The 22,745-nt window shown below is 40.8% G+C and overlaps 1 protein-coding gene across 1 annotated transcript in view; it reads right to left on the bottom strand.

Moving 5' to 3' along the window:
• Positions 1 to 20,406, bottom strand: part of COL16A1 (collagen type XVI alpha 1 chain) — a 152,964-nt gene extending 132,558 nt beyond the window's left edge. The window contains exons 1-3 of the mRNA XM_066586861.1: positions 20,270 to 20,406; positions 13,206 to 13,320; positions 5,508 to 5,576 (exon numbers count right to left, since the gene is read on the bottom strand). Coding sequence (XP_066442958.1) covers positions 5,508 to 5,576; positions 13,206 to 13,296 — 160 coding nt within the window. The 5' untranslated portion in view covers positions 13,297 to 13,320; positions 20,270 to 20,406. The remainder of the gene's footprint in view (positions 1 to 5,507; positions 5,577 to 13,205; positions 13,321 to 20,269) is intronic.
• Between the last annotated feature and the right edge of the window lie 2,339 nt (positions 20,407 to 22,745).

Genomic DNA, 22,745 nt, shown 5'->3' with positions numbered 1-22,745 from the left:
AGTACCCTGTTGTATGGCCTCTAGCTTGGATACAAGATGTGATATGTGTGGGCAAGGAGACTCTAGTACCCTGTTGTACTACCTCTAGCTTGGATATAAGATGTGATATGGCTGGGCATGGAGGCTCTAGTACCCTGTTGTACCGCCTCTAGCTTGGATACAAGATGTGATATGGGTGGGCAAGGAGGCTCTAGTACCCTGTTCGGCCGCCTCTAGCTTGAATTTAAGATGTGGTGCGGGGGGCATGGAGGCTCTAGTACCCCGTTGTACCACCTCTAGCTTCGATGTAAGATGTGATATGGGCGAGCATGGAGGTATGCAGGTTCTGTATGGTATCCTGCAGCATATCGGTCCACATTTGCTGTAACTGAACCTGTAGATAGTGCAAACTCACACGCTGTTAGTATTCCAGATGGTGGTAAACATGTTCTATTAGCAATAAATCTGGCGACCAGGCAGCCACAGAAGTGTGACAATGTTTGGTAGACATTCCTGTGACTCCCTTGCTGTGTGTGGCCGAGCAGCATCCTGCTGGAAGATGCCTCTTGGAAGCCACCATGAGAGGAACACATGTGGCTGCAGGATGTCCTGAACATATCACTGAGCTGTCATTGTCCCACACACCACTACTAGGAGTGATCGACTGTCGTATGCGATGGCCCCCCAAACTATCACAACAGCAGGGGGCAGTGTGTCTCTCCATAGCAAAGGAAAAATTGAGGCGCTCACCCCTAAGTCTCCAGGCACAAATATGGCCGTCATTGGTGCCCAAATGAAACCTGGATTTGTTGCTGAAAACAATTTGGTTCCACTCCATAGCAGTCCAGTTTTGTTGTTCATGACACCACTGCAAACGTAGGTGACAGTGGGTGTCAAAGGCAACACATGTAATGGGTACCAAGAGACTAAATGTTTTTCAGCGAAGTATCTGGAAATGGTTTTGATAGACACAGGGGCCTGTAACAATGGTGCTACCTGTCTCAAACAGTTGGAGCTGCTTGTGGTTGTCGAATGATCAGCCAATGTTTTTTACTGGTGCTCTGTTGAGGGCATCCTGAGCCTGATCAGCTTGTCTGTGTACCCTTATGCATCCAGTAATTCCAACACCTCCTAACAGTCTGGTCATAACAGACCAGGTGGCAGGCAGTATGCAAATACGACTATCCAGCTTCTTGCATTCCAATAATGCACCCCCAAAACCCTGTTAACTGGGCGAAATCTCTTTGATTGCATTGTAGAGGTGTCTAGTTGTCAACAAGCTCTACACAAGCGGAAAAAGAGGTCCACTTCATACAAGTAGCCTCTGAGAGCATATAAGCCAAGAGTGGAACCACTTTTAGGGCCTCAGGTGACAAGACTTCATCTAATCACACCACAACTCCAATCATTTACATATCTGCCTGAGATGTAACTTCAGGATGAGTTTTGCAGCAAAACAACAACTTCTTCTAGGTGCTTGATTCTTTTTTGGCAAAGAGTGTACATGACAAATGCAAAAAGTCATATACTCTATATGACAAGTGTTTCAATGTGAAACTAGGAAGCCTAGGTATTTTGTAAGTTAAATCCAAGGCAATAACGCTGGTTAAGAAATGAACATCCAAAAATCTGGCAGTAGGTAACTAGCAACTGTGAAATATATGGCAGAACAGTTCACTGTCTGCTGCAGAACACAAGAATGATTATTTTCATTTTCTTTCAATCTACATATGCCCAATGAACCGGGACAAAGATGCTTCATGATCCGTATTACTTAATATCTTTAATAAACTGCATATTTCCATTGTGCTTTCAATGTATACAATGCTGAAAAGAGATTGGTACATAAGTAGAAAAATGTGTATACCACCGCTTGACATCTTATTACTGTTCTCTTGGCATCAAAAATTTGTGCCGAGTGGCATAAACCTACAGAGATAATGATCTACAGCAAGGCTAAAAAATACAGTTAAGAGCCAGCCGCAGGCAGCAAATAATGTTGTTGGTTAGCAGAGAACACTCGCCTTTGCAATGATACATACATCACAGCATGTCACCTTCCAGACACCTACAAATAATCTGCCGGGACTCCTACAGAACATTTGCAAGAGAAAAAGCTAAAATGAAGAAATCAGACGCAGAGCGGATAATACTTTGACAAAACAAGTTTAATTTCTGGAAACAAGTGGATAATTCAGAGATAGCAAAGAAAAATAGGATAACCTCTGCTGGGTTTACATCTTGCATATCCTGTAACAAAGGCTATATACAACACAGGAACTTCTTGACTTGTAGATCTTGACACATCCACTGCATGATATAATGCTAGAGCTAAAAGCCGAAAACTTTGCTTTAAATCCCTGACTGTATTGAAATATTTAGGAAGCTCATCTTTTGGAGCCATTTGAGCTATTATGATGGAGGAATTGCATTATAAGCAATTCCATAACCTACATTTTTACAATCAGTAGAGGTCATAAGAAAAGTATACCCATCTGCACTGTGCAGTCTTTTCAATGAAGAGAAGATCTATCAAGGGCATAACTAAAACGGCTGCAGAGAGTAGTTGCACTTAGGCACTTGAACCACATAAGAAGACAACACTATTATAAATGGCACATGAAGTTGAGAAATTAAAGTGATGACAATCAATATATTTCTGCTTTCTCAACTTTTTGACTCAAATATAAGCTGCTGCAGACTGTAACCGTATTCTTCTGACAGTACTAAGAAGGCAGCCACAGGAAATTTGCCTTTCTCCGAAGTGTTGCAGATAGGCTTTTCTTCATCTGAAACAAATGTTCAGCTTGCTCCCCTAGTCTTGTATTAGTCAAAGCAGAGTGCCTTCTTGCTACCCATGCTTCCCCAGTTATGCCCCTTTTTGCCACTCCCACACATTGCCTCAATTAATCTTAGTAGTAACATGAGCAATTCAGATAATAGATATTTGGCATCAAACAGTTCTTAATGCAGTTCCCAACACTCTAAACTATTCCAAATGGTTTAATGAATACCTCAGTCTGAGGATCTGTCCTCAATAGATCTGAAAATTGTGATGTACCAACTGTTTAGTCGATCTATTGCCAATGCCTCTAGCAGTAGGTGGCTCACAGACTGATGCTACTCAGGTTGTACTATTTTACAGTGGCAAGCTCTTTGAGGCTGTCTGCCTTCATAAAAAATGTCAGCTACTACTATACATGATCAAGAGATATGACTGGCATCAAAGCAAGACACTGGGGACCGGGCATCCCTTTTCTTAATTGTAAGTTGAAGTGGAGCTTCCTGCTGGCAAGTAAAAAGAACCTCCAAAGTTGTCTGTCTCTGAAGTAATGAAAGCCAATTACGGATGATACAGTATAAGCAGTCAGCAGGACTTCTTGTCTCAGTGATCCAAGTCTCTGTCAAAAGGATATCCTTTGACAGCAAAGTTTAACTGGTTCATCATTTGCTAGTGGTGGACTGAATGGTGTTCTATATCTGCCTGCTGTCCCTGATTGGAAAAACTATGCAATCTAGGCACCTATCTAAAGCTATCATTACTTCACTAACAGAAAAAATGTGATTGTTCCCAGCAAGAGAAACCAAGTAATCTTGTAGATATACCTTTTAGTGGTTAACAAAAAACATGATGTTAATGCGAGCTTTCGAACCTCTCAGGGTCCTTCCTCGGGCATAATGGAATAGATCTGAAGAGGCATGTATATATATTTATATATATATATATATATATATATATATATATATATATATATATATATATATATACTTATAACAAGGCACAGACATGGATGTGATTAATTTGCACTTGAAAGGATACTACAACAGGATGAGTACAGACATAAAAACATGCATAAAAAGTCCTCTGATAGACAGACAACCAGTTGAATAGAACAGTATTGTGATATCACGAATCCTTGCCCAAGGACCTAGAGACCTTTCAGTCCATTCTTTCCTTAAAAGGCTTTTTCAGGGAGAATACTATGGATGACTTATCCTCAGGATAGGTCATCAATAGTTGATCGGCTGGGGACCGTCGCTCAGGGCCCCTGACTGATCAATTGAGCAGGCGCATCCTTTCAGCGGCGTAAATACACAGAGGTCGGAGTGGAAGCAACGGAAGTTTCCATGCTGACCACTGAGTAGTGGCTGGCGCTTGTAACTGCAGGCACAGCTCTCATTGAAATCAACGCAGAGGTCGGCACGGAGACGTCCACTGCTTCCGCTCCGACCTCTGTGTATTTGCAGTGCAGACACCATGCACCCTCTCAGTTGATCGGTCAGTGTCCCAAGCGACGGGCCCCAGCCGATCAACTATTGATGACCTATTCTGAGGATCGGTCATCCATAGTATTCTCCCTGGAAAACCCATTTAAATTCATAAAGCAAGAAAAGGATAACAGTTGAATATGGATTTTTTCAGTCTTAATTTTCTTGCTATATACTTTTTTTCCTGGGCCTCATGCAGACGTCTGTATCTGGGATCTAAATTGTACAGATTTGGAATAATGTACCCATAGAATTCTATGAGGTTTGCAGTACTATTGTGTGAATCTGATGTTCACACTAAGGGACATGGAAAATTTGGGGGACTCACAGTGGTACATGAAAGCTCAACACAGAAACACATAGACTACAATATGGGTCCATTCTCTGTACTATAGTAGATCTCCATGCCCCGTTTGCATGAGGTTAAATTAGAACCAGATTTTTAATATATCCATGTAAAATCATGATACAATAAAAGGTGATCCTGAAGAAGTTACAGCTTTGGCAGCATCAGAGTTTTCACACTGCTCACAGTGTGAGTATGACATTCACATCTAATGGTGGCTTTACACGGGCTGATAGTCGCCTGAGTACTCATTCAAAAGAACGATTATGGGCAACTGTCATCCTGTGTATAGAATCTGAATGGAGGTGGGCGGCCGGAAGTGATCTCTAGAGCACTCCACCTCCACTGGAGTGATAATCATTGGGATGGCTGTCAGGAGCTTAAGCGCTTGACAGTTGTCCTGTGTAAAGCCACCTTAAGACTTACTTCCTATATTATTCTTGGGATATCCTGAGTGCTCTGTATTTCTTTGATTTGTTCTATGCATCTCTGGCACTGTTAGTGCTAGCACATTTTCGCGAGCTAATAATGGTCTTTATGGTTGGCCTATCATATTATATATATGAGCAATATTTCACATTATTCTTCTCTATGTAACAGTTTATGCATTTTGGTATTAATCATTATAATGAAGATTTATTTGATAATCTTTATTGTATAATCTGATAAACATACTATCATTTTTGGTAACCATTACGATGTTGAGTAGAAGAACCCATTATTATGATCCTTTTTATTGTTGTGATATACTTTTTAATTGACATACTATTAGAGACCATCCATTTTTTATTTCATTTCAACTTCTTGTTTGCCTCTCAGTACATTAAAAGCCTACTAAGGCATTTTACTGCTTGCTGGAGAATGGTATACTGTAAAAGATAACCATTAGCTGTATATCTCATTTCCGACATACCTGTGTTGTTTCCATTTTCATCTCCTCCTGTGCTGAGTCCTTCACTTAGTAAAGTTGGGCAGCGATTATCTATAAAATACAGAATTCACGTATCTCATTATTTCTTGCTTTGACTGGTAAATTCTCACACATTTAAATAGTGTATATGATGAAAACACATCAGAGTTTAGTGATTACAGAGGGCTGATTTAAAGATGAAGTAGTATTAGTTTCATGAGAACAGGTATTTGCATCTGACTATATTTAATTGTTTGTAATTATTATATTGCCCCTACTACACAAAGCATTGTCTTATAGAGCTAGAAGACAAATCACTGATTTCCAAATAATCAGAAAATGATCATGAAAAATAGTCAATTAAAGCTATAAATGATGAGAATGTTTGAATTTGAGTGATTTCTGTAAGAATTTAAAGACTATAGTCTCCAAAGGGATGCTGACTACGAGCTGCCATAAAACAGAATATATTCTATTAAATCTAAAATAACTCTACTGCTTTGGATATTATTATCAAGAATCCTCACATCAAAAGATACATTTTCTGATAATATTCTAAGAAGTGATTGTTACCTGGATAATTCTTGACTATACTCAAAAATAGCCTCTGCCTCAAACTACCTTAAATGAGCTGAAATCAGCATACTGGGTTAAGACCCATACAAAATCATATTAACAATACAAGAAAATGGCTAATAAAATGGTGAAAGCTATATTTTCAACATACACGAAAATAAATAAAAAAAAACAGTCCAAAAAAGCACTCCAAAAACAGTAAAGGATGTATATTCAAGAACCCAAATCTCTAACGGAATACATGCTAAGGCCATGGCGAGTGAGTTTAAATACAGTATTTTCCTGTTCTTTTAACAGCAAAACAAATGGATTAGTTTCACAGAAGGAACTGGCTAAAAAACACCCGTCAAATCCACCCTCCTCCTTTTTTACTGTACCTACCTGTGGTAGAACAGATGATTTAAAAGGGCCACTTAGGCAAAAACACATTTTTCTATCCCTGCACCCCTCACCTGGTTGCCTGTCACACCCTGGAAGTCTCCCCTGTGTACTGCAGCTACTTCAATGCAGTGCAGCCTCCTGAATTGAGATCTGCTCTATTATAACTGTGTGACAGGAGCTGTGTGATCAACTACAGTAACTGTGATAGGAGTGTCTGAGTCCACCCACCATAGTGGCCCTTTAAACTTTCTCCTAATCCTTGCTTTTTTTTTCTTTTTTCTTTTACTGTATGTCTTAGCCTTTTTGAGGACCACCCTTCTCAAGATACTCATATCAAGAAATTTATTAAAACTGTGTTTATATTAATGTCTACGGTTTTTCACTAGGTAATCTATTTGGACCTACGATGTTTATTCTTGGATAGCTTTGAGCAACTCAAAGATAAGTTGCTTTTTACATCTGCTATAAGAATTTGGTCATTTGTTTTGGACAGTGGAGGACCCCATTTATTATTATTTATTGTAAAGTACCATCAATTCCAGAGTGCTGTACATATAAGAAAGGAGGTTTAAGTCCATAAGATAAAAAAAGCAAGAACAATATGCAAGGCCAAATGAGTGATAGACTGATAAAGAAAGAGAAAGAACTTTACATACAAGGGCCTAAAAATCTGCAAGGGAAGGAGACCATAGGTGGGAGTAGAAACTGCTCATATGGTTGTATAGTGTCAGCTGTGTTTTTGTAGGTTGCAGGCTTTTCTATAGAGGTAGGTTTTCAGGTTGCTTTTGAAGGTTTTGAAAATGATGGAGAGTCTTGTCATTTTGGATAATGTGTTCCAGACAATAGGGAACACACGAGAGAAATCCTGGAGATGTATGTGTGAAGAGCAAAGATTGGAGCAGAGGTCTTGTGAGGACTGGAAATTACATGTGAAAAGTTGTGAAATCAGATTAGAGACATGCAGGCTAGAGAATGTGGACGGCATTGTATGTCATTGGTAATATTTCAAATTCAACTTTTTGGCTAATGGACAGTCACTTAAGGGTTTGGCAGAAGAAAGGGAATAATGGGAGGAGAGATGAACTAGTCAGGCAGCAGAGTTGAGGACTGATTGGAGAGAGAAAAGCATGTTAGAGAGGTAGCTACAGACGAGAAGGTTGCAGTAGTCTAGGTGACAAATGATGGGGGCCTAGAATTGCATTTTGTTGATGCAGGGTCGAGGAAAGGTCATAACTGAGCAATGTTTTTGAGTTGGAGGTGGCAAGAGTTGGTAAGGGCTTGTATGTATGGTTTGAAAGACATGGCAGAATGGAAGGTTATCCTGAGACTTGTGGGACAGGAAAAAGTATGAAGCAATTAACTGTGATTGAAAGGTCTGGGGAGAGTATTGAGCAGGATGGGGGAATGATGATGAATTTGGTTTTCTTCATGTTAAGTTTTCAAAAGAAGAAGGAGAAGTAGGAGTATATAACAGACACTCTGGAATTCTGGATAGCAAAGATGTAACATTTGGGCCAGAGAGATAGATTTAAGTGTCATTTAACTTTTCTACCTGTCAAAATATTCTTCCGATTCTTTTGAACCTTTGTATCAAACGTAATTTAATCCAGTGACAGTAATCACAAGATCATTGTTGTAGTCATTCCTTCCACACAATTCACAATGGAAAGACTGCATATATTGGATGTGTCTGGATGTCTAAGCATGTATGCTAGGTAGAGATGAGCGAACGTGCTCAGCCCCGCCCCTTTTTCGCCCGAATACCGCGATTTTCGAGTACTTCCGTACTCGGGCGAAAAAATTCGGGGGGCGCCGTGGCGGCGCGGGGGGTTGCAGCGGGGAGTGGGGGGGAGAGGGAGAGAGGGCTCCCCCCTGTTCCCCGCTGCTACCCCCCACACCGCCGCGCCTCTCCCCACCCCCCGGCGCCCCCCGAATCTTTACGCGCGAGTACTGAAGTACTCGAAAATGGCGGTACTCGGGTGCGTAAGTACTCATTACGAGTACGTTCACTCATCTCTAATGCTAGGCCCTTCTGACTCATTTGATTCTTCTTCTTATTATCATATTATTTTTCTGTAAATGGATCCTTAAGGCTGGGTTCACACAGGGCGTATTTGCCGCGTAATTTCCCTGCGGTATTTTGCTGCAGCAAATCCACCTGCGGTTGCTAATCCCGGGATTAACCAGCCATGTGGATGAGATTTGTCAAAAATCACAGGGTGGACAATCCGTTGTGGCAAAGCTGGCATTAGCCAATGCTGCGGCGCGGATTACCGGGACACAGCACGTAATTTTTTTTTTCCATTGCAGCCTCGGTCCTCTCTATGGGAGAGCCGGCCACAACGGAAAAGCATGCAGAGAAGCAGCTCCAAAACCCATGACCAAGTGCAACGCGTTTTGAACCTGCGCTTATCCCGTGGGAAACTCTCGGTTTTTCGCTGCGGTAAAACTGTGAGATTTCCGTGGTGAAACTGACCCATGGGAACCCAGCAAATAAGGGCACATGGACAAATTCAGAAATAAACACTCATGTCAAAGCGATTTGTCTTGGTTTAAAATGTTGCCATTGCTTTTGTTTTACAAGATCCATGGTGGGGATGACACTTATGTAATGATCTGTTATGGCTATTTTCCCATTGACCTATACCGTAATATGCCCATCATTTTTTTCTACTACAAATTGTGGAACAGCGCTTGATGTTACAAATGTGAAGCACAATAGCAGATATGTGAATAATATAGACGTCTAGAAGATGATTTGCTGTGTTTTTTAACACATTATCAAGCTTCATACATGAAGCTCATTACTTGGAATAGAATATAAAGGGACATATGTGTGTACAGTTATACTATGCTGCCCCGTGTAATGATATTGTGCCTAACAAAGCATAAAACATCTTGTCTCCCTAATCAGTGGCCATCAGTGTATATGTGCAAATACATGACAAATACTTAGGAAGAGGCAGAGGAAACACTTCCCTCATGAATACAGCATTATGGCTCTATTAGCAAAACAACTGTTTTTTGTGCCATTTGAGCTAACAGTGCAGCAGACATGTCCCTAGAATATGCCGCCCTTATATAGGGCAGTATAGTATGGTGACAGATCCACCGTAAGAGCTCTGTTATATTTGTTTTATATATATATATATATATATATATGACTTTTTAGACTGTTGAGAGACCTTGATAAAGGCCAGAGTTGGATCGCAACAGTGGAAGCAACACTGTCATAGAGCAGTGATCCTGAACCAGTGTCTCGGGAGCCAGATGTGCCTAACTACCTGTCTGTGTGGCTTTCCATTGGAGTCCTGAGTTATGACCATATGTACTGGCAATTGACACTATCACATGCATATCCTAACCACCATACAAATATTTATAAGAGTATGTTTGCACTTTTACATTTTCTTGTTTCTCCACATTGAACACTTTCAAATCCAGTGTCGGACCTCAGATTTCCCTGCATAGTTCCACTGTCAGACAAGGTCCAATATTTATTTTTAACACTATGCAGAAGAGCGCTGCGATGTTGGAGTTCTCTTCTGTATAAGTATATATTGCAGCATGCAGAGGAGAGGAGTCCGACATCTCAGTTCTCTTCTTTATACGTATATTACAGCATGCAGAGGAGATCTGTGATTTTGGATTTCTCTCCTCTACATACAAAAGAGTGCTCCAATGTCGGACTACATAACTCACAGAAAAAAAGGCCAAATATGCATTCCCTGATTCGTTGCAGGACAGGCTAAATCACCATGTTCCCTGATAGCATGCAGACAGACAGATTGTGATATGAGGGAGCAATTATTCAGTGCAGACTAAAATGCAGCCACACACCTCAAACCAAATGGGGAGAGCGGTGACTGCAGACAACATAGTCTGCACATGTGAACTGATACCAAAGAAGTCAGCTTTAGATACATACACCACACTATACAGGACTACAACTGACATTGGGAAAGCAGTGGATTGCCCTGTATCACCACAGTGCACTTCACTGGCATGACACCCATGCTGCTTCAGCATCTATAGCAGACCGCATGCAAAAAAATACTGCTAACTGCAGGTGTTAGTTAGCATTTTGGCCAAAACACGTAAGCTGACGGGCCGTGACAAGGCCACCGTGCATCCGCCAGTACCTACTCTATCTCACTATTAAAAAGATTAAAATTGCAATCTGTCTCTCTGCATGCTATCAGGGAACATGGTGATTGAGCCTGTCCTGCAATGTATCATGTGATGCATATTTGGCTTTTTTGTCTGTGAGTTATGTCTTTTTTACATTTTTTCTCCCACCTCTGGGATTTTAATCTAGTGCAGGTGACAGGGAAATTAGATTGGAAAGGGTTAAGCTAGGTTTACATGGAGACTTTTGAATCAAAACATGTCGCACAGCTGAAGATCACACCATGGCCCAACTACATCAAATCCTAATGGAAGTGAATGTGGTCACATAGAAACTACGGCATGAAAATTGTAAGAAATCTATTAGGTTTGGATTTCTTGTGATGGTAGAGTCGCAGTTGCGGCAATTGCCTAGTTGCAATGTGACCGCATTCACTTAGAATGTGATGTTAGAGTGCCATGGTGCGATCTTTTGTCTTGTGAGATGTATCATGTCCAAAGTCGCTGTTTAGCCCAAGACTAAAAAATCTCTTTCCTCCATATTTGAATTGAATGCAGTTCCCGATCATCACTCAAAGTTGACTGTGGCTCACAAGGTACAAAAGGTTGGGAACCGCAGTCATATAGCAACATCATACTTTGTCTTTTCCTTTATTATGCAATAAAAGTTTATTAATGAGAAAGTACACTTGTGCAGAAGTCAGAATAACAATGGTACTGTATGAAAATGTATACCATATTATGCTAACAGTGGCATAATGAAATATCTTATAAATAAAACATTTTAATACAATCAGAAGATTATTTCAAAGTTAAAGAAGGAAAGCACAGGCTGTGTAGAGGAGACAAAAGACTCCAAATATTCTCATATCATATATATCTGTATATCTGTAAATAGGAATCATACATTGTGGCTGTGGCATGATGGTGCAAACTAAAGAACTGCTCCGGAAACATATATTGGAGGTTGAGGGGTTTAAAAGGTAGGCAACCAAAGTTGTAACAGACTACAATACCCAGAGAATTTGGGTTATTAATCTTGAATTGAATGGTGACCTAACACATATACATAAATACATGTAAATCAGTGGTCAGAGAGTCCTCCCATGATCTATATATACCCAGGACTATACCTATGAAGAGGCCTATCCCCTATATCTAGAGGAAAGAAAGTTTCTACGCCAACATAGAAGGGAGTTCTTTAATGTAAGAGCAGTGAGACTATGGAACTCTGTCCGAAGACGTGGTGATGGCGAACTCACTAAAAAGAGTTCAAGAGATGCCTGGATGCCTTTCTTGAATATCATACCATTACAAGCTATTGTCACCAGATTACTGGAGATCGGTTATTGATCCAGGAACTTATTCTGATTGCCAAATTTGGAATCAGGAAGCATTTTTTTCCTAAAATGAGGAAAATTGGCTCAGCATCATAGGGTTTTTGTTTTATTCTGGATCAATATTGTAGGATAATAGGCTGAACTGGATGGACTTCTGTCTTTTTAGCCTTGCAAACCATGTTACCATGTTGAAGAGAATCTGTCAGCTGAAACCCACTGCCAAACTGCAGGCATCATGTTATAGAGCAGGAGGAGTTTTATAGGGAAAGATTCAGCATTATTCATTTGAACCTCTACACATTCTTAGCTAAATAGTCCCATGGGCGGTCTTATCAGTGATTGGCAGCTGTGTATGATTATACATACAGGGGTAGCTGCCAATCACTGATAGGACCGCCCATGGGACTGTTTAGTTAACAATGTGTAGAGGTATAAATGGATAAAATACAAGTTATACTGAATATTTCCCTATAAAACTATATATCAATCTGCTCAGCTCCTCCTGCTCTATAACATGATGTCTTCAGTTTGGCATTGTGTTCAAGCTGATAGACTCCCTTTCACAAAGAGACTGTGCCATTGATGTCGCTGTATCGAATGCTTCTCCTGTGGCACCCTCAGTGCTGTCCACCCGCAGATGTGCTATAGTTGATAGATCTTACCATGTAGCCGAAACTTAAATGATGATACCATATAGAAAGCTTTTTTCCAACTATCTCCTTTTTTCCCCTAATTGTTCAGAAAGCTCATGCTTGGAGGAGAATTAGAGCAAATATACTTCAGTAGGATTCACTGGCAACACATTGTTACATTTTAAATACCTGCTACAGCCGGCTTACAAGGTCATTCTGTGCAGCCCATAGCAACTGGGACAGACAAATTTGCATTGTGTCTGCGTATCCTGGTACAGAGCTGCATAGAGAGGCATTATGAGATTGTATGTAAGTTATACCTATGTTTTTTTAGTTATTAACTGTTAATTATAATTACCATTAACATTTGCCTTATATTTGTATAAAAGCTGTACATCAAAGAACGTAACCCAGAGATGCAAGTTCTATCATATAAATGGAGAAAATCATGAATGTTTTCTTTAAGAAACAGCACCACACTTGTCTATTACACTTCAGTTCCTTTAAAGTCAATGGGAAGGAGTTACAATACAACACAGCTTGTGGCGAAATGCGTCATGAAAGCTACTATGCTTTTTTAACCCTATACAACCCCTATACATACTAAAACAGATCAGGTCTACTAGGCAGTAGTGGTACATTACCTGTTTGAGGTAGGATTCCTCCATTGCTGTACAAAATGCAGCTGGTCAAGTAAATTGCAGATGTCCAGAAAAACCACATGTTTGCGGTCATTTCTTTTGGTTAGCCCTACCAGATCTAAAATGGGAACAGAAAGTTACAACATTACATTTCACATGTTCACAGATCTTCAAATGATTATTATTGGGATTTTGAAATTAAAGTTGAAAGTAAAGCCAGCCATACACTCGGAAATTGTGTTGTTTCTGATCAAGGTAAGTCTGACTGACTTGACTACAATGAGTTATGTGTTTGCTTCCTGGCTGTTTATGGCAGCATACAGTTTGATTTTGCTGTACAGCTTCATTCCTATATATGGTGAGAAGTAAGTTTTTATTGAGCTGATTACAAAGTGTCGGCTGCTGGGACCCTCTCACAGTTACGTCTGGGGAAACCTGGCAGTTAGGGCCCCTTCACACTGGACAACTGTCGGGCGCAGACGCACCCCACTGCCCTCCCAGTAATAAAAGCTCCTGTGCATTTACACAGGAGCGATCAATGATCAGTGAATGGAGGAGGAGTGAGCCTGAGATCACTCCAATCGCCCACCTCCATTCACAGTAAACAGGCAGTCATTCATAGATGAATGACTGCCTGTTTACACTGGCAGATTGTCATTTAAATTTTATGCCTGCATGATCTGAACAACGAACAAATTATCATTCTTTGTTCAAATCACACAGGCATTTAGGTTAAACGATTATCGTTAGATTTCTGCGATCCAGCGAGAATCTGAACAATAATCAATCAGGGTAAAGGGATCCTAACTTTTTAAATTCATACCAGCAACACCATAAGATAAATTAAGCATTACACAGTGGCCACTGAAATCATGGACAGGACAAGCCCTCCAGAGCAAGACATGCTCTTTGTAATCTCTTCACTCTGTCCAATAGTTGAGAATCTTAGGAAGAGAACCCCCTCAATTAACTTTGAACAGCGTAATAGGGTATAAATGGTAAATGGGTATAACTAGTTAATGTGTTTTCTCAATGTAAGGTTATGCACATGGGCAGAGGAAATACATGTCACCATTACACACTAAATGGGAAACCACTGGGCAAAACTGACATGGAAAAGGACTTGGGGGTTTTAGTTAATTGTAGGATTAACTGGAGCAACCAGTGGCAGGCAGCTGCTGCCAAGGCAAATAGGATCATGGGATGCCTCAAAAGAGGTCTAGGGGCACATGATGAGAACATTGTTCTTCCTCTTTACAAGTCACTGGTCAGACCACACATGGAATATTGTGGACAGTTTTGGGCACCGGTACTCAAGAAAGACATATCAGAGCTTGAGCGGGTACAAAATCAGAGATTGAGCAGAACTGGATAGACATACGTGTTTTTTCGGCCTTACATACTATCTTACTATGTAAACTGGAATTAAGGCACTTACTCATATATTATTATTAAAAATGCTCACCTATTTCCCAGATGTACCTCATACCGATGGCACATCACTCAGTCACTTGGGCTGGTAACATTAACAGATCTATTAATCAATAATTTGATGATGATGTTATGTGGCCATATGCTCACAGGCAGTCATGGAGATTTTCATTGAACAAAGGAATTAATTTTTGTAAGCATTAAGAAGTGATATTCCCAGAATGCAGTTTGTCTTTAGCTGCATTTCAGTATTGTTTGTCTATCAGAATGCGATGTTAGTGCTAACATAACCTTAACATAGTGTCACACTTATCTGTGGTAGGTGATTGACAGTTGGTTCATCCCAATTCAAGGCAGCATGGACACATTTTGTGGCTAGCATTGTATAGGTCAAATTTCTGTTGTATCATGAACACTGAACATGCTGTGAGTTTCACTTTATACTTTAAGTAAACGTCACTAATTTGCTCCAAAACTAACTTTAGATTTGGTTGTCTTCTGTTGGACCTCACTAGTCCTAATGTGTGGGGGCCCTGTTACTGTGTCAGAACCTGATCTTTCTTGTCCTCTATCTCTTTCATAAAATGACAATGTAAAAGATCCTTTTCCTATACTTTATTCTGTATTTCAATAACTAACTCTGATGATTTTAAAATGTTTCTACCCGCCAGCAATTTTTTGTTTGACTTTTCTGTTAAGTTGTTGTAGGGTTCTTCCCACCTCAAGGTTTTATGGCCTATCAAGTCTCAGCAACTCTCATTCATTTCATTCATTAGTGTGCCCACCATAATAGTCCTGTTCTCCAGATTAAAGCTAGTCCCAGAGCTACGATCTCCATATTGCTCTAGGTACAACCCTTAAAAAAATTCCCATGTTTATTGGATAACATTACAGAGGTTGTCACCTTATCCATACCAGCTTATCAGGGGTCCTTAATGTTTAGAGGTGTGACAGCCTTGGCTAACTACAGATGTCTTCTTCTTGGTTCTTGGCTTGAGGTATTCCAAGATGACTGGTGTGAAATGACCAGGAAAAAGTTTTATGTTACTCACAACATCTGAATATTGCAAAGATGTTCTTTTACAAAGCTGGTTACTTCATGCCAGTCAAATCAGGATATCTGGAGCCAAGAGTCAAGGTAGTATAGGTAGGAAGTATAGACCTATATACAAGGGAAATAGATGTAGCTCGGCATAATTAGGCAGAAATGAATGACAAAACCTAATTGAGCTGTTAAGGTAACTATACTAATTTTCAGATTATCAATGAATTAAAAAAAAAAATAGATATAACTAAGCAAAGACTAGAGCAGAAGAGCAATGCCATCACATGAAACAGTGCAAGAGGGTTATATTTGAAGAAGGGTTTCCACATCTTAGGCATGCACAGGATATACTATAAATGTCTGATAGATGCGCCTATGCAGGTACCTGAGGCCTACAGCCTTCTCCTGCCTGTGGAGGGCAGCCTCTGACTGTGGCATACAGGGTGCAATTAAATACAGAGTTGGCCAGGATTATCGGAACAACCAAGCTTGCCATCCTACGCTGTTTCTGTAACTATAATAGAAATGAATGGGAGTTATGAAAACAGTGTAGCCTGTTGTGGATATGCAATACTTGTCAAAGATGGGAATACCCATTATAACTTTATGGTAGTTGGAAAGGCTCTTTACCATACACAATGTGAGAGTAATTCTGCTTTTAGCAATATTTAATGCATTAAGACCTCCTGCACACGAGCGGAAATTCCGCGGCGGGATTTCCCGCGGAATTTCCACCGCTGGAAACCTGCATAGGATTGCGTTAACAAACGCAATCCTATGCACACGGCCGTGATTTGGTCACGCGAAATATCGCGCGGCAAACAGACCGCGGCATGCTCTATTTCTGTGCGGGGCTCGCAAGCCGGCACATCAAACAGCCGGAGCCGGCGAGCGCGGGTGAGTACGCGCTGGTCCCTGCAGGCGCTTGGGTCGGGTCCCGCGGCGTGAATCCTCGACGCCGGATCCGACTTGCCCGTCTGCAGGCTGCCTAACTCTACATAAAACATAATACATTTTAACATTACTTTCATAACATCTGTGTCATTTGTATAGATTTTTAAACAAAAATTCTAATGGTTTCCTTGGAAACAGACAGTAGTTTTTCCTGACTTTGCTGTCAGACATATGACCTCATTGCTCAGGTTACAGTCACACCTCGGTTAGGTGCCCGAAAGCAGAACGGCTGCATAGGGTGCTCTATCTGGCCAAAATGCTGGAAATGAATGGAAGTCTGCTGAAACAAAGATGAAAGCTTGCAGCTTTGCTCTCCATTTCACAAGTGTCAGCCTATGAGGCCATTCAGCTTTCCGTCTGAATCTTGTCTTCAACATGTTATATGGAACCCTAGGACAGGAGGCCTGGATGGGCACCCGAACATAGCGTGACTGCAGCCGTAGCTGTTTTGCTTTGGATTTTGTTGCCGATTTTGGTGCAGATCTGTAGCAGATTTCATCTGCTCAGTTTGTATTCAGTTGAAAATGTGAAATCTGTTGCAGGTCCACACCAAAATCATCGTTTTCGCCGCGTTTCCCGCGATTTTTCCGCGCGTTTTTCGCAGTGTTTTCACGGCTTTTCCATTAATTTCCATTGACTTTCATGGGTGCATTAGGAGAAAAATAAGGACACATATGCAACTGACAGTTCCTATGTTAAAAACGCAAACGCAACGCAAAAAAAACGCCAGTGGACAGGAACACATGTTATCTCTATGCCTGTGCAGGAAAAACAGGTAAAAAAACGCCAGTGGGTGCTCGCCCTTAAGAGTAAAGGTATATTGACAGGGCAGAATTCACATCTTTTTGCCATGGGTTTTGGTGCGGATCTTATTTTCCGTGTTGGAATTGTGCATGTGGATTTTTGCCCATTGACAGGGCACATTGTGCCTACAGATCCATGCCAAAACCTGCGGCAAATAGTCACGAATTTTGATGTGGTTTTTGAGGCAGAACTTTGCAGTGTGAACATACTCTAACTGTAACCTGGTTGTAGCACCAATACAGTATTATAAAGACTAGAGATGACACGGGAAAAGCCGGGATTTAAAAAAAATAAATTGCACTGCGCATGTCCGACGGCTCTCCTTGCAGACCATCCGCAGTACAGCCGGCCAAAGAAAAAGCAGGTACGCGTGGATGCTGGCTGAGTACAGGGTCAGATTCCGCTGCGGGATTCCACATGCAGAATCTGACCTGTGCAGCCGGCCTTAGTGTGATTTTCCAGTTTTCATCAACAATAAAAATGACTATTTATCACTTTATCTGTTATTGCTACAATGGCTCATAATATGACTCATAATAATTGATATATGCAAGTGGGTCTTTATTAGTAGATACCTATCCCTGCACACAATGGAAGTTGTAGAATTCTTCAGCTGGAAGAACCTTACAGATATTCTGCACAGGAGCAGACTAGAAGACTCATGAATTACTTTATACTACACCTGGGAGAGACTAATTCCAGTATGTGCTCAACTAGGCCTGAGGCTGTAAAAAGGAATGTGCAGGAAATAAATTGGATCAGAATTCCTTGTATAGTTTCCATCTGTAGTCACTGCCATAGGTTGGCTGAGATTTAAATATATGAACTATATATGAATCTAAATACAGGCAGACGGTGAAATGGTTAGCAGGGCACGTTTTATGTCACTAAGGTGATCAGCCTGTCCTGACAGATCTCTCCCACAGAATTAACAGGGACATGCAGGTAAATGCTTGTTAGGATTCCTAGGTACACACTACCAGGCCCTGGGCGTATGACCTCTACTCATAAAACATAGGAAAGCCATAATATAGTAATAGATCACTTAATGGAACAGCAATGCTAAAGGGTTTACTAAGTTATTAGTATTTAACAGGAGTGAGTTCACCTACATGGTAAGACATGCCACAATCTTAACGAGCATACAAACTATAAACTAGAAAAGGAAATGATTCTAAATACAGTATGCGTCTTATACCTTTCTGGAGAGCTAGTAAAGTAGGAGTCATAATGGTAGACATTTTTATAAACTTCCTGTCAGTAATCCCCTTGTAGAACACTATCTTTAACTATCCCAAGCCTCTATCTTAGCCTCTTCTCAGCCTGCAGTGACTAATCACAGGAAACATAGCTTGTATTCAACCACACAGCAAACGCAAATACTATATAGTTTAGGTTTAATTTCTCTAATATAGGTTTTTTGTCATCCCCTTGTCTACATGGTATTATCTGAATATATATCACATATCTATCTATCTCATATCTATCTATCTATCTATCTATCTATCTCATATCTATCTATCTATCTATCTATCTATCGCATATCTATCTATCTATCTCACATCTATCTATCTCATATCTATCTATCTTTCTATCTATCTATCTATCTCATATCTATCTATCTATCTATCTATCTATCTTTCTATCTATCTATCTATCTATCTATCTATCTATCTCATATCTATCTATCTATCTATCTATCTCATATCTATCTATTTATCTATCTATCTATCGCATATCTATCTATCTCATATCTATTTATCTATCTATCTCATATACTATCCATCTCATATCTATCTATCTCATGTTTGTCTATCTATCTATCTATCTATCTATCTATCTATCTATCTATCTATCTATCCAGCCATCCATCCATCCATCCATCCAAAAGTTATAGGCATTATATTATATCCAGAAATTGCTTCCTTTGAAGCCAGATAATTTATAGCATCTCATATCATATCATTTTTATTTGCAAGGCATTCTTATAAGTTTATATAAGAGTGAGAAATTAGCAGAAGAGTAGAAAAGTCCAGTAAGGGACAATGCGTTCTGCAACTGAGGAATATCAAATATCGTGAGCCTACTCCCTCCCTTTACTTACAGAGATCCAATAAATTGCAGAAGTTTTAAGGTTTTCTAAATTTCATTGCGTTGGCAGGTCTGATGTAATTATTTTACCAGAAACTGTTTCCATAGGAGGATCTCCAGAAAGAGGCACATGAAAAGGCTATTTTACAGGGCTCTGCTTTACGAATAAGCTTTTGTTCATTGAAGAAAATAAAATGCTGTATGTCTGACCAAATTCTTATTCAGCAATAACCAATAGACTATATATTTGCATTATAAAACATGTAGCAATGTAACCACTAGTAATCAGTAGATGCATTGCATTATGTATGAGTTTCTATAAACAATTTATTATAAGTAGATGCATGGAAGAATGGTAACTATTAGTAAACTGTAGCAAACACTGCAGTAGTAAAGTTATCAGTGGAGTATATGGCACTATAATCAGCTCAAGTAGTTTGAATTGTGCATGAGTTTGAAAATAACCATGACATTTTATATACATACGTTATATATCTGTCATGTATGTTTCCAGTATAACTATATACATCATAGTTATACTGGAAATGTCCAAATTCATGTTCTGTAAATGCTTCTCCAATATCAGAGTCACTATCAAATAAGGGCTTTCCCTGATGCTGCCTTGTGTCTGATGTCCTGAGGTTTAACATTCACAACCAGTTCAAGAGATGATGCCAAGTGCAAGTGTGGACGCTGCCCTCACCGTACAGTAGCACAGAGGCCACACATCATTCAGACTCACCGTCTTTGGGGCTGACCTTCCTCAGATACAGGATTTTGTATCCATGTTGCAAAAAAAAGTTTGAAGCTGAGCGATATTTCCCCTCTGTGCTGAAACTTCACTCTGAAACTCAGTCTTTCCTTCCCCTCCTGTCTCCTCCTCCTTTCTCAAACTTATTTTCCTCCCCTCTTCTTCCAAACTCTCATCCCCCTCCTCATCCCACTATCTTTCAATCTGTTCATCTGGCTCTCTGTTTTCTTTTATCTCTCTTTCCACTGCTTTCTCCAGTAGTCCTTCACGTATGCCAGCGTGTACTATGTCTCCAAGGACAACATAAGATAACTTTTCCTCTTTTTTCTAAAAGACCTAACACTGAGAGGAGTGAAATAAATATGTGAACAAGTTATAATTGACTGAAAATAGGAACACATAAACCCAACCAAGCAATACGAAATAATTGTAACTAACAATACTACTGTACATGCACTGACTAACATTACGTGTTATGAATACATGTCAAGTGCCAGTTATATGGTCCTTACTTTTGTCCCAAGTGCCACTAATAATATTACTCATGAGTAGTACTAATACCTATATAAACATGTAGTGATGCCAAGCAGTGCCTGAAGGGTGCATTCACATGTGCATGTGCGTACATGGGTGCGCACAAACTGCGCGTCCACGTACGTGCAAAAACATGCATAAATGCAGGTCTGTGCCCAGTGAAAGCATTGGGCTGCCAGCAACCCCTGCAGTGTTTTTCGGGAAAGCGTGTTAAAAGTAAAAAAACATATACTCACCTGTCCACCGCTGCCGGGGCACAGGCACAAGTTCTCTGCTTGGTCCCCGGCAGTGTAGTGTAGTTCTTTGCAGGGGAGTCCTTGGATGTGAAAGGCAATGGGCACGGACCTGCATTCACGCGTGTTTTTGCACGTACGTGGATGCACGGTTTGTGCACACCTGTGTTAGCACACGCTCATGTGAATACACCCTGGAAAATCAGATCCGCTGCAGATTCTACATGTAGAATCTGCAGCGGGTCCCTCCTGCCCCGCGGACATGAGCGCTGAAAATAGAAATTTAAAAGCATTTACCTTTCCGTAGCGGGCGGCGAAGGTCAGCTGTTCCTCACGGCCGGATCTTCATTTTCGGCCGGCGGATGAATTCCTGACGCCGGCGGCACGTCGCCGGCACGTCGTCACCGTGCCGCGCGCATGCGCCGGGCACATCCGCCGAGCCGAAGCAAGGGAGATGCGGCCGTGAGAAAGAGCAGAGCTTCGCGGTCCGCTGCGGGTGAGTAAATGCTTTTAATTCCTATTTTAGGTCTCCCGCGGATCCGGACGGCTTCCATAGGCTTCAATAGAAGCCCGCGGGAGCCGTCCCCGCGGGAGACCCGCATGAAAATGGAGCATGGTCCAGATTTTTTCATGCTCCATTTTTTTTTAAATGCCTTTTATTGACGATCCGCGGGTATTTATCTACCCGCGGGTGGTCAATGCATCCCTATGGGGTGCGGATCCGCGCGCGGGAGATCCGCTGCGGATTTTAAATCACATTTTGCCCGTGGACATGAGCCCTAAGGCTTCTTGCACACTGCAAAACTATGTAAATAGAAAGTATATAGTCTGAACATAGAGTCCATATGGCTCTATATTACAGGGGCTTATTCTATACTAAAAAAAAGGATTAGGCATGTTGATCTTCAAAATGCCCAACACAATATCTGCAATGTTCATTGGACAGTCAGCCATTCCCATCAACATTGGTGAATTTGGCATACTTATGTAGTGGCTCACTAGGCCAGGTATTATGAGAGAGAGTTGGGGTCAACCTTCACTAACTTTCCACCAACTGCTAACAAAAGCTGTTGCTAGAAGCAAAGATGAAAGTTACGGGCCATACGCTGTGAGATCCCAGTTCGCTGAAGGCCACAGCATGACTGGAAAAGAGGAAACTTTGGAGTAAATGGTTCGAGAACCCCAGAAGGCATTGAGCTCAATTAAAGAATAGTTGACCCAGGTGAAAGCTTGAATGGGGCCACCCCTGATGGAGAGGCCCCGATATGAGGGACCTAGTATCTGTTTAGATCAACACCCAGGGGCAGGAGTTAAAATCATCCTCCATCCAGGAGTAAAGGGAAATTCTGCGAGGGTCAGAAATTCCAGTTTTGGTGATGTGATGAGAGAGGCCACTTTGCAAAGGTCTGCAGGAGTAGGGTTGCATGACAACTGGATGAACCAATGCTTCGAACACTTAGTTGCTAGTTGTCCAATGATTCAGGCAGGATTTTAAGTAAAGCAAGTTGACTGTCTGATATAGGTTTGCAAGTAATGACCAGAAGCCTTCTATAAGCCAGTTCCAATATCAGGATTCACATAGATGAATGTGCAAATATGTGGTCAAGACATTGGTAAGAAAGTAGTCATTATCTTGTGCAAACCTTTCAGAGATGATGTTCTTATGATCCTGAACATGAATACACTTCTGGAACTAGACC

Source organism: Eleutherodactylus coqui, chromosome 1 (assembly GCF_035609145.1).
Source record: "Eleutherodactylus coqui strain aEleCoq1 chromosome 1, aEleCoq1.hap1, whole genome shotgun sequence".
Classification (NCBI taxonomy): domain Eukaryota; kingdom Metazoa; phylum Chordata; class Amphibia; order Anura; family Eleutherodactylidae; genus Eleutherodactylus; species Eleutherodactylus coqui.
The sequence above is the reverse complement of the archived record's forward strand: the minus strand, read 5'-3'. Positions and strand labels throughout refer to the sequence as shown.